This window comes from Nansenia antarctica (genome assembly GCF_963989245.1).
Source record: "Nansenia antarctica genome assembly, chromosome: 3".
NCBI classification, from domain to species: Eukaryota; Metazoa; Chordata; class Actinopteri; order Argentiniformes; family Microstomatidae; genus Nansenia; species Nansenia antarctica.
The window spans coordinates 38,557,040-38,569,916 of NC_137688.1; the positions used below are offsets into that span (position 1 = coordinate 38,557,040).

The 12,877-nt window shown below is 42.4% G+C and overlaps 2 protein-coding genes across 3 annotated transcripts in view; one reads left to right on the top strand and one right to left on the bottom strand.

Moving 5' to 3' along the window:
• Nucleotides 1-4,182: 4,182 nt before the first annotated feature.
• LOC308154061 (putative potassium channel regulatory protein) lies at nt 4,183-5,474 on the bottom strand (the record flags this gene model as incomplete). Its single annotated transcript, XM_080527241.1, has 2 exons — nt 4,183-4,453; nt 4,906-5,474. 2 exons carry the CDS (start codon nt 5,472-5,474, stop codon nt 4,183-4,185), a joined length of 840 nt encoding a protein of 279 aa, XP_080383367.1.
• A 1,088-nt stretch (nt 5,475-6,562) lies between these two features.
• kpna3 (karyopherin alpha 3 (importin alpha 4)) overlaps nt 6,563-12,877 on the top strand; it is a gene marked incomplete at its 5' end in the record, with an annotated part of 12,558 nt that continues 6,243 nt past the window's right edge. Inside the window, 5 exons of one of the 2 annotated variants that reach the window (XM_080525848.1) lie at nt 6,563-6,631; nt 10,485-10,529; nt 11,977-12,066; nt 12,213-12,242; nt 12,780-12,832. In XM_080525848.1, coding sequence (XP_080381974.1) covers nt 6,563-6,631; nt 10,485-10,529; nt 11,977-12,066; nt 12,213-12,242; nt 12,780-12,832 — 287 coding nt within the window. The remainder of the gene's footprint in view (nt 6,632-10,484; nt 10,530-11,976; nt 12,067-12,212; nt 12,243-12,779; nt 12,833-12,877) is intronic. The other variant, XM_080525849.1, reaches the window with a different exon arrangement.

Consider the following 12,877-nt stretch of genomic DNA (forward strand, 5'->3'; position numbering starts at 1 on the left):
CCCCAAAATCTAATATTAAAAGTAATGTTATACTATATTTGTGAATTAAGCTGTCCATTTCAGCGCGTCTTTTCCGAAACCTTTTTCCCCTAATTGTTTTGCACTCGATCGAGTGAGACGATCCTCTCCTTCTCTCATTTATCACGAACGAAATTGTAGGCTACAACTATTTGATATACATACAGTACATATACAAAATGGTTTATAAAAACCTGTGTTTTAATCAGTTCAGTGTATTCATAGGCCTGTGGCAATGTAAGACTGAAAACGAGTCACAGCATAGGCTATTTGAAAAATGTTTATCACCATTGTTATCCAAGATCCGTTAACTATTAGGGATTTGCCAGGACAAATGATCCAGATTAATTCAAATCAATAAATATTCGACCCTCATACCCCTCGAAATCGAAATATGATGATTACGGCATTGCGACAGTAAACACATCTTGTTTGGCATTTCTAAAATTGGTGCGGATATCAAGTTATGATCAGACCAAACTACTTTGATAACAAATCATGATATCATGATATCATATCATGAATGATACCTGCTGGCCATATTTCTAATAGGCCTATGTCACTAAGGCCTTGAGATATAGCTTGGACGGGTTGCTGATATGAGATATTAAGTCGATTTTGGCTTCATCAACATATGACCATTTGATTTCATGGATATTGAAGTGGTCCTGAACTATGGCTAAACCTATAGGCCTAAATTAGCCTAGCCTATAACTGAAAAGTAAAGAGTTTATGAAATAGCCTTTAGACAGATTTAAAATAAAAAAAATAAAAAAAAATAAAAAAAGACACAATATCAGGAAAACATAGTAGGCTACGCCTAAGTGAAAATGCCAAAAGACGGCTAGATTATTGGGGACAATACAAAACATTTCCTTTTCCTTTAATCTATATGTCTTTCTATCACTCTCGCTATCTATTTCTGCTCTCAGCAGGGCAGCATTTAGTTTAGTGGTAGAAGTGCATGAGTGAGGGAAGTTTCCCTAATAACCAATACGAGGCTAATAATGCATATCCAAAGACACACTGAAATGTTCATAAATGGCTCCCTCTGACTTCTGTCATCTATGTATCTGTAAGTAGGCTACTCCATCTTCGTGCTTATCTCCTCTTATTTCTCCTCTCCTGAACAGAGAGAGCGCTCTCCCGGTGGCGGCGTGGCGCGTGTCTCCAGGATGGGCGGTATGGACCGTAAGCTACAGAGAGAACTTTGATCGCTTGTTCCAACGCACGTGTTACTCCGTGGATACGAGATCCATCCTACTGTGTATGAGTGTGTATCGATGGGCGGACCTCCTATTGTGCACTCAAGGTCGTGTGCTTTGCCTTTTTCCCTCCAAGTAATAGCCTATACCGCTCCGCCTCCCTCTCGCGCAACTGTGGTGCAATGTAGTCTATAAATACTAAGGCTACTGTGACAAAAGGACAACTTCCTTGAACCACGATGTCACTGCAATACCAGAAGACGAGATCGTTATTGACATACTGATTGAAGGCGTGCGTTAAACTCGCTGGGATATAAATTGTCCTTCTGTCCTTCGGTGGGTCTACCGTCTCCAGGTTTCGTACAGAGAGAGTAAGTAGCATTCTTTTTATTTTTTTTGCATCAAGCCATTCAGCAAGTGTTTTGATGTTTATGGGATGGTTATTGTAAGTCTATTTAGGGAATGGAGTTTGGTATCGAGGTCCGATAGCAGCCCGATCTAGAAGATTGAAGTTGCCATGACCGGTTTCCCATGCGAGTGACTGGCAGTAGCCTACCTATCTTCAAATCAAAATATTTTAATAACACTTAGCCTACTGTTGTAACATATACGTCTATGATTGTAACCCATATAATGTGTTATGCCACCGCTTTAAATGGCCCAAATGTATACAAAATAGGCTATAATAAAAATCGAATTAATCAACTCTGCACATTTAGATCTAATTTGTAGCCTACAGTAGATATATGACAGCTATTTGATCAACTTCGTCTAAATGTTGTGTTTGGTGAACAAAGAGAGCCTGCCGTAGAAAGGGCGACTGTTTACTATAGGTCACTGTAACAATGACGTCGAATAACAGACAGCGGTTTCAACCACCAGAAACAAGTTTTGAGCTATCAACATAACCATGAATTTGGAATCGGGTTACATCATCGACTGTAACCAATAAGAGGCGGGATATCCGTTTCAGCGGAGCCCAGACGATCAACCCCGCGATCAACTCTTGCATTTTCAATCTTACTATCAAACATGACATTAGATGGATGAACAATTACAGTGGAAACATTTTAGCTGTGTTAATGCATAAATCATTTGTTTATGAATGCAGTGGCTGGACTTTTCTGGAATTATATATAAGTAATAGCCCAGGATAAAAGACATCAGATGAATAATACACAATGGTGGAGTATTTCCAGTTAAAAAGCTTTGCCCTCTGTTGATGTATTGTTATTAGATACATATGCACTGTAAGATGTTAGCAGTGATGACGTCGTTTTTTTCTCCCATGACCAGCACCATCCCACACTCATTAGCCTATTTTTTCTTGATTTAATTTCAGATTAAGAAGAACTTTGGCCACCCTTCATCCGAGACGTGTGTGTGTGTCTGTGTGTGTGTGTGTGTCTGTGTGTGTGTGTGTGTGTGCGTGCGTATAGCCTTGCGGTGCTATAGCAGCACAGAATGGTTTGTGGGTTATAAGGGGATGCAGGCCATACTGTGCTGTTGCAGTAACGCCTGGAGAAAGATGAAACGATGGAGATAAGGAATCGGGTTACTCTAAGCATTACACTCATGGATTCCTGCTTACATCCATTCAATTACTTTATATGTATCACATGTGCCTGTGTGTGTCTGTCTACCACAATCTGTGACTGGCTGCCTTGCTGTAGCAGCACGTAAATATTGGAGTTACATCAATGCTGAAGCCTCCAGTATTGACAGTGCTGTTGAAGCAAAGTGTTGCCATTTGACATCTTCTGAGCCCTTGGTACTCCAGTGCAGATGCCTGTTGCCTGTCACTCTGTGCATGACTGCTGTACAAGGTAGTGTATAAGGACACATCCTGTATGTTTAAGGACACGTCCAGCTGGGATGTGAGGAGCTGAGCAGAAAAGGTGACGATTGCATTTGTGCTTGGTGTGTGTTTTAGGGGTAGTGGTGGCCTAGTGGATAGTGAGTTGGACTGGTGATCATAAGGTCATGAGTTCAAATACCACCTGGGACCACCACCACTAGTGTGCCCTTGAGTAAGGCACTTAGCCTGAAATTACTCCAGGGAGACTGTCCCTGTAATGTCAAATTGTAAATCGCTTTGGATAAAAGTGTCTGGTAAAAATGTGAAATGTGTTTTAGGCAGGTCCATAGATAAATAATCTAGCATCTCAATAGTGAAGTGACTTCCTCACCTCCATTAAAAATTGTTGAAAGCAAATGGCATACAAGTCTACTGAGGATTTGGTTTCACTCGGTCAGGTCTTTCAGATCGGTGTGGGTAAATGAAAGGAGACAAGGAGAGGAAGTGAAATGCAGCATGAACATCTATGACTGCATCAACGATACTCACAGGAATTCATTGTAAAGTCAAGTGTGAAGTTTACATACATTCAAATGTTTGTCAGACCATTATGACAATGATGTTATGATTTGTGATTATTGCTTGCTTGCTTGTGATTTTGTAAATATGGTGTATATATGACACCATGACACAATATATTGAGTTAATAAAGTATAGCTTAAATAGAATAAGAGATTCGCCTTTGCATAATTGAGCAACTTACAAGTTAGTGAGGTGAGAAAAAAACAGATATTTAGATTTGTCAGGACAGTACTATGTTTTGTAAAGATTAGCCTGATCAGCATATCTGAATTTGACAGATATTCTACTTCAAGAGATACAGTAGTCAGATAGAAACATATCAAATCCCATACCACATTTCCTACTATTTGTCGCCCTCTCTTGGGCAACTTGAGTCTATCTTTTTCTCACAGAGAGAAACTGCATCTAATCTCAATCTAGAGTGGCTTCCTCTCCTCATTCCCTTTCTCCATCTGCACTGTCATTACTGGAGAGGAAGGCATCATCCATCTTGTTTTCACAGTGTTTTTATTTTATTTACTAATCTGTTGACATCAAGGAAAGGAGACTGGCTGTTGAAATGCCCCTGATATGTGGGATTCACTTCCTTCTGTTTCCTTTACTCTTCTTGCCACTCTGTGCTATAACCGGGACATCTGTACTCAGATGATCGGTACTGGGTGTTTCATTTACTGAAACAATTTGGGTATTCTTCCTCCTTTCGAACGTGTAGCATTCAATCTTCTCCTCTGTCGATACGGTTCTTGTGCCTATCAGACGGAATCCATCCCTCAAAAGGGTGTCCACAAGCAATCCAAGAACGTTGGTGCTATTCAGGAGTTTTCTGCCGTCAGGCTCAATACTTACAAATCTATAAAGTGTAAAACAATGCATGGTTTGTTATTATAACCTGTGCGCACTCAAGATAGACAATAATGTGCATCACATGTTGTTAATCTTGTGTAACCATTTGTTTTATAATAGCAAAATGTAACAGTGAAAATTGCTGTCCATTCCTAAATTCAGGAAATATACTGTAGCCTACTTGAAAACAGCCTAATATACAAATGTTCCTGATTTGTATAAGACTGGATATTTTATTGGGTAGTCACCTAGTCAGCCATGTATGACCTTTATGGTTTTGCATCTGAATATACAGACAACAATAAAGGCAGGGTTTGCCTCTAGTTCTATAGCCCATCGCCTTAGATAGAGTTGAATTGGTTTCAATAGAAACGTTTGGTATCGGCTGTCCTGGAGACCTCTCTCCCTGCCTTTGAGGAGAGCAGAGGGAAGATACTGAGATAAGGGACCTCCCCTCACCTGGCTGAGAAGTCGTCCCTGGCGAAGTGGTCGGTCCCACAGTGGAAGACCAGGTCGTGGTGAGAGGGCCTTTGGACAGGTACAGGTGCCGTAGAACTCTGAGGCAGGTGTGGGAAACTCCCTCTCAGATTTGGATGTTCAACATAAACTGATATTCTTGTGGCCAAAGCCTCCAGGGTTTTGTTGTTTGAGCAGAATATTCTGAAGAAGCCATGAGTCTCCTGGACAGAGAAGCGCACCTCCAGGACCTCATCTCTGGAGCGACAGCAATTTATAACAGAATGAACCAGTGCATGCAAGCCATAGAATTCAGCCTCTCGGGCCAAACCATTGTAGTCACAGAATTCTGCTGATAGTGTGATTTGACCAGTCCTCATGTACTCCAGGATAAATTTGAAGAGAGTCCAATCTCTATCTATGAATACTTGCCCATTCACCACCTTATGATATGGGTCTTTGCTATCCAATATCTTTGCTAGTCTTGAGTCTGGGTATCTTCTGAGAGTTGACAAAGTGGTTGTAAATCTTTTATCCCCAACATTAAATGTTATTAAATCCTGGGCACTCATGTCTAGTTGGCCGACAGTCCAAAGTGTTTCAGATTAGAATGGTGTCTAGGGGAGGAGAAATGTTCAGTTGACTTATCCTGGCAACAAACTGTAAACAAAACAAAACTCATTTTGGTTGTTAACAGCTTAGGGGAGCAAAGCAGAATAAGGTTAGCCAATAGCAAGCTTCAAAATATGATTTATTGATGAAGTAGGATATAGATTAATAAATGGTTAACCCACTAAACCTATTAGCAAGTACAGTCAGTAAATATGGTTGGATGTCAGTTTGGGATATTGAGGTCAATACAAAATGTTATCACACGGGTAATTTAGATCGACATTTGAAAAGAGGGATTCTGTTTGATGCCCATCAATCAATCAATCAATCAATCAATCAAGGAATGATGTAATCAGATCAAATAAACGTAGGCTACTGGGCACTCACCTGGTGGCTTAACCCATCAATCAATACATCATTTTACTTTCCCAGTAGGGAAATGCTGCTAAGAGTTACTCAACGGGGGTTACAAACATTTGTAAAAAAAAAAAAAAAAAAAAAAGAAGCGTTGCTAAAATGTATTTGTGCAACTTTGTTCCAAGGTGTGACATACATTAATAATAATAATAATAATAATAATAATAATAACAACTTTATTTATATAGCACTTTACGTCAAAGTGCTTTACAAGTACACAATAGGTAAAAAACAACACATTTTAAACAATATAAAAACAGCTATTTCAAAAAAAAAAAAAAAAACACAATTTCGCACCACAAATATAATAGGTAAAAACAAAAATTTCAAACTAGTTTAAAAACAACTATTTCAATTTAAAAACACACATAAATTACAACATTCAATGTCGCAACAGGCCTACTTTATCGAGAGAGGGGTACGCATGACTGTTTACTCCTATAAATCTAATGGTTAACTCCCCCTGCTGACTGACAGACCCCTCCTTCTCTCCGGGATTCCACCTAGCGCTGTGTCACATCTCTGCTCACCACCCTTCAGCTCAAACTGCAGCAGTACGATTCCCCGTTCCCCCCACCGGAGCTCCGAGCGCAGGACTTAGCTTGCTAAAACATCACGAAGACACACAGCCATGGCAGAAAACGCCGGCTTGGATAACCACCGAATCAAGAGCTTCAAAAACAAGGGGCGCGATGTCGAGGTAAGAATATTAGCAGCTCGCTTGGCTAACAAGCTAACTTTAGCAACGGTCGCTTGTTAGGGAATCATCCATCATCATGGCTCTCCTCCGGTACGGTGCTGGCTGATCACGAAACACCCTCCGCCTACACACGCTACCAGGCGCCCAGGCCTGTTCTAACACACGGGAAGGCCTGGGCCATGAGAACAGTCTCTCCTAACTAGTAAGGAAGATATCAGATCGGTAGCTAGGCCATCAGTCAATAATGTTCGACCTCTTGTTGACGTCTCTCGGAAATGTTACAAATCAGCTGGTTATCCAACCAGGAGGAGGAGGAGGAGGAGGAGGAGGATGCATGTCACCTTAGCTTCCTGACATAGCTCGGCTGTCCATGTTCTCTGATGTTACTACCCATGAGAGCTAACTGGCTAGCTAATACAGCTGAAGTGAGCTGCGATTATGAATAATCTTGTTGTAGCTAGCGTCTGACAGCTAGATCGACCGTACCCACGTTTATTTAGAGATTGTGAAGCTAGGTAGCTAGCTAAGTATGTTTTTTTTCCATTCCAATGACATACAATTAAATCATGATGTAAACTTACACACGTGTAACGTTACTTTCACCCTGGGTGACAGGGTTGTTGCTGTCAGAGGTGAGTCACAGCAGAGGAACACAGTGAAACACAGAGTCACTCTGACAGACTAGGGAGATGCTGTCACTGTCAGGAGTGCAGACTCAATTAACTGTTAACCTCAAATGACCTGATATTTTGTTCTTGTTGTGTTGATTGAATTAGGTAGGCTAATGAAAGTTGTGACTATATACACACACACACACACAATCTATTTTGTTTCTCAGTTCTCACTAGGAATAGTTGACAGATTATACTTTGGTGTCTGTACGTGCTAGTGGAAGACACAGAAGTGCATGGTGGTTGTTTTGAGGCCCAGCACCAGTGTGACTTGCACATGTCTGACTACACATGCCCCACTGGCAAGTTAAGAGCACCACTGCAGCTATGGCAGGAATGCAGGATCATAGAGCACCCAGTTTAGCTTCGGAGATGAATGCTGTGTCCCAATATTTTAAAATAGCCTCCCAACCATGCCTCATTTCCCTCCAGAACACTGATCTGACTGGACATGACAGGTGAAAGTAGTGTTTTGGAAACCTATCCATCTGATTCACCCATCAGTGGTCCTCAAGACAGGGAAAGGAGATGAAGTACAACCAAGTATTGGGAATGTGAACTGTTGTGGTGGCTTTTATAAATGGCAAGGAGGTGGAGATGATCATTGGACGCTTTGGATACATAGTGCGGCAGTAACTCACAGGTCTAGTAGATCTAGACTAAATAAATAATGTGTTAATAATAATAATGTTTTTAGGGCATTTCTGCTTTATTGGGAAAGAGATATTGACAGGACAGATGGGTGAGAGAGGAGGTATGACATGCAGGATATGTTAAGGGTCGGAATCGAACCAGGAACCTTGTGGTGAAATGGTATGTGCTATGCCACTAAAGCACCCTAAGAGACTTTGCTTTAAGCTAAATATGACGCACCTCTACATGTCCCTGTTCCTAGCTTGCGCTCACTCACAGACTTCAATGACATTTGTGTTTACAGACTTCACGGAATGTCAGGAGTAGGTTACCAAAATTAATCCCTTTCACAAGTTCCGGCATCTGCTGCCAGCCTCCCCCTAGAGGGGCCACAGTTACCATTGTGAATTACGGTTTTAAAATTAAAACCCAGTAAGGCTACTCATTTGTTTGTAGAGTGAGGTTACACTCCATTATGAATTATTCATGATTGCACTGATTGGTTTTTAGCCAAAGACCTTAACACCCCAGTTGAACAACATAGGCAGCATTCAACAACAACAACAACAACAACAACAACAACAACAACAGCACAAACGTGTACTCTAGCAAAACTAAGGTTCCAATCGATTTACAGTAAACGGTGGATGCAATAGCCATGTGTGTCGACCCAGGCACCCTCTATCCTCTTCAGTTGATGCAGTAATAATCTCAATGCTCTCTGTAGCCCTGGGCTGTTAGGATTCACATAAACTAAGGCAGCTAGCTCTCTGTTTCTCTCTCTCTCCCACACACACAGGAAGCAGCAAGGGATGAGTGTCCAGAGATATGCTTGGCATTCCAAATATTTGATTGATTGAGTTTCAGAGGGGTCAGTGACGGACTTCCTCACTCCTCCCAGTCCAGCCACTCTTTGACTGGCCTCTTCCCACCGATTGTTAAGCCAGGCGAACACTGTGTGCCTTCAGCCATCAATTTGCCTCAAGCCACATCTTCACAACATAATATAGGCCTGCATATCTGCTGTGAACGTGGTTTCACATGAAACCTTTAATCGACACATTGTGTGAGTCGGTAGACGACATTAAGGGAAGACACGATACGTCCAGTTTGAATACCGATATGTCTGAATTTTTGGGTCATAGCTCCTTTTTTCTCGTGAAATGTGAGAGGTTACAAGGCAATCATATAAGTCAACAATCTAGAGGGACTCCATGCTGTAAACAATGACAATGATCACCTCCACAGTACTACATTGTGTTTGGGACCATAGACATTTAATATTTCACAATACATTATGATTCTATGTTTGGGTCCATTCCATGGAGGGAAGAACTTATGGACCTCTAGTAGGACCAAAGCTTTTGACATACAGCATCTAATCATGATCTTTACTCATTCCCATTCTTTCTGAAGAATAGACGGCACCTGTGGTCTGCAGCTGGCTAGCCAATTGCATGTCCAAATTCTCCTCTTCAGTTGATTGGCCTTTCCTCAGTGCATAGGCAGGCTTCGGCTACAGCAGCAATTTCTTGCTCCTTCGTTGCCAGCACCGTTTCTGCCGTTGCCCTGCCAACGAACAAACACTAGAGAGGGTGAGAGGGGCCTCGGTGAGCTTAAACAATCGCCTTTCCTAGTGCAGTCAAGACCTAGTGCAGTCAAGACATCTCGTCAAGACAATGTGACCTGGAGATTGTATCTTGCAGTATGAGATATTCTCATCAGTAGGGCTTGTCTGCAATTTATCAAATAATAAATGCCATTTAGCTGACACTTTTATCCAGAGTGACTTACATTGCAGTGAGGGCATACATTCTTCAGTATGTGGCCCCAGCGGGAATCGAACCCACAACTTAAGCTTTGTTCGTTGTTAGCACCATGCACATTCAACTGAGCGACAGAGACTAGCAGGCTTTTAGCATTGGTCATTCAGACTAAATAAAATGCCATTTTCTTTTCATGTGTTACCAAAAGATATGTTCAACCAACTACCTCAAGAACACAACATTGTCTGTCATCCCCCCCTAAAAGGAAATGTCTGGCATGTGGAACGAATACACGCTCTCGCCTAAAGAAGAACAGCTACAGTCCCAGGTTTAACAATGGAGACTAACCATTAGAAATAGAATGTTATAACATTTGCTCATTCACACCATCCACATTCAATTCATTGCGTGCAAAATTATAATTTCAAGCTAGAACGCTCCAGCTGGTTTAAACTCAATTGGAAAATGGATCACACCTGAGTGGCAGGTTTTAACGTGTCCTAACACTGTCACAATGCAAATAGAACCTTCGCTTACATAAGTGAGGTCTGATGTGATCCTCTACTGTCACAACCATACAGTATACACTCGTCCTAATTCTTGACACCATTGGGGTTTGGTTAGGTCAATCATTGAGTCTGTAGGTAGGCCAATGGCAAACATTGATGTTATGTTTTATTCAAGAGTGTATACTGTTGTGATGTATGTTCAACATACTATGCTGTGATAATATACATTGTGATACTCCTTCCGTGACTAATCAGCACTCTCGCTTCTTTCCAGACTATGAGAAGACATCGCAATGATGTGACAGTAGAACTGAGAAAGGTGAGTGGAAAGACTCCGGCGACTGCCTGCCTGTTGACAAAGGGAACGACATCTTCTCACATAGTGTCAGATATTTACATCACACTAATTTCAGTTTCTCCAACATTCACCCTTTCCTGACCCCGTAGAGACCGAAAGTAAGACCACTCCCCCCTACACCCTTTACACCCTTCTTTCCCACCCTCCCCCTCTCTCCTCCCCCCTCTCTGTTTGCACCCTGGCCCCTCCACAGATGCCATTCCAGTCTGACCGTGTCATATGCCTTTTATTTTGGTAGCTGTGAGCATTGCTCTTTTACAGCTCATCAGTTGGGCCTAGAACTCTGTGTTTATGTGCGTGTGGTCTATGCGTGGTGTGGGTGCGTGCGTTAGGAAGTTGCTGGATACCCACAACCTCACTGCCTCAGGTTGGTGGTTGTTGATGAGTCAGGATGCCCTAGGCCTAGCTGTATTTGGGTCAAACCCCCCCTTCCCTCCCCCCTCTCTCCCCCTTCCCTCCCTGAGGGAGGGTTTCCCTTCCTCTGGCCAACAGAGGGCTTAGGGTAGTAGAAAGTAGATGCATCGGCTGGTAGCACATTCCCTTGGACGTGCGGCTCAAGCCGGGTACTGGTTGGCCTCTTGTTCCAGTCTAGTGCTAGGCTATAGCTCCAAGGCTAAGAATAGACCACTGTAGTAAGATAAGTGACACAGCACACTGGGTGTGGGCTAGGTGGGGGTGGGCTAGGTGGGTGTGGGTGTGGGTGGGGGTGGGGGTGGAGCAGCCTCTACTCCCGAGCCACTTGTGTAGCCTAGATCTGGAAGGATTGGATGGGTATAAACCATACGATGATGACCGGTTCCACTTGAGCTATCAGAGGGCCAGATGGAGCTTCTATGATACTTGGGCAGTCTTGTCAGATCCACACCAGTGTCTAAGGAGAGGGGGACTAAGGGGCGGCCGGACAGATGCATTCCTCCCTCGCGGTATTGGTCACTGACGTCACTCAGGGGTTATGGGAGCATTCTTTACCGTCTGGAATGAAGCAGGGAATCTCCTGTGTGTGTCTGTGTGTGTCTGTGTGTTGCCCGGGCTAGTGGATTAGTTAGGGGTATAACATTGCTTTGTCCTCCTTACACAGCAAATAGTTTGAAGCTGACTCAATCCCACCCATGTGTGAGTGTGTCTCTCGTTTGGTTTCACAAAGCTCACTGCATAATGGGAGCATCTCAATAGTCTGAAATGGCTTCCTCTCCTTGTTTCCTCTTCATTTGAAACCCGATAGAAAAAGAGGTCCAGTTCAATCACGTCAGGAACAGGATATTAGGACATTAGATTAGATGATGGGATGCCACTTCCTCCTATCATTCTGATATGTACCGCTGGTTCAACACAGCAGGACAGGTCTTCTTAGCTACTTTCGGAATGTTCTTCCAGAATACTCCAGTGTTTTTGATTCCGTTTCCCTCAGAACAAACGAGATGAGCACCTACTGAAGAAAAGGAACGTCCCTCAAGAGGAGAGCCTGGAAGACTCTGATGTAGACTCTGATTTCAAAGGGGTGAGTGGGTTTACAAGCCGAAAAGAATAACCTGTTATAACCCTCTTTCTTTCTTTCTTTAAAAATCGATGCACTCTGTTGCAACTGTAACCATTAATTATAATTATTATTCAAATCTGACCTGACTCTCTAATTTTTCTTTCTAGCAAAATGTAACGCTAGACTCCATCTTACAGGTAAGCCCGTGTTCTGAAGGTTGTTGTTGCATGGTCTGACCTGTGGTTGTGTAGACGAGGGGCAGAGGAGTGTGCTATTCCCAAACATTCATTTTCTCCCATCTACTCTCATTACCCCCCACTGAACCATCCAATTTGCACTACTGCTGGGTGCACACCCCTGGTCAATGTGATCGCTCTTTAACCTTTGCACTACTGATGTTTACAATACTACCTCTTTGATATAGCCTCTTTTTATACATCTGTACATTACATTCTGTACATAAGCTACCTTAACTGTACATAGCTCATAACTGTATATACCTCTAAACTACCGTACATGCCTTACTGTACCTATCACTATCATGTTTTTTTTTTATTTTATTTTTTTATGTTCTTATATCACTATTTGCACTTCTGGTTAGATGCTGAACTGCATTTCGTTGTCTAGTATTTGTACTCTGCAATGACGAGGTTGAATCTAACCTAAACTGTATTTATCCTGTCTCGATCCTTGCCACAGAAGTCAGATCTGAAGCCTTTTTTTTTTTCCTTTAGAATGCTATCAGTGACAACGGACTGGTCCAGCTCAGTGCTGTGCAGGCAGCCAGGTAGGAATGCTGTCCTGATGGACCACAACTCTGACACAGGATGGA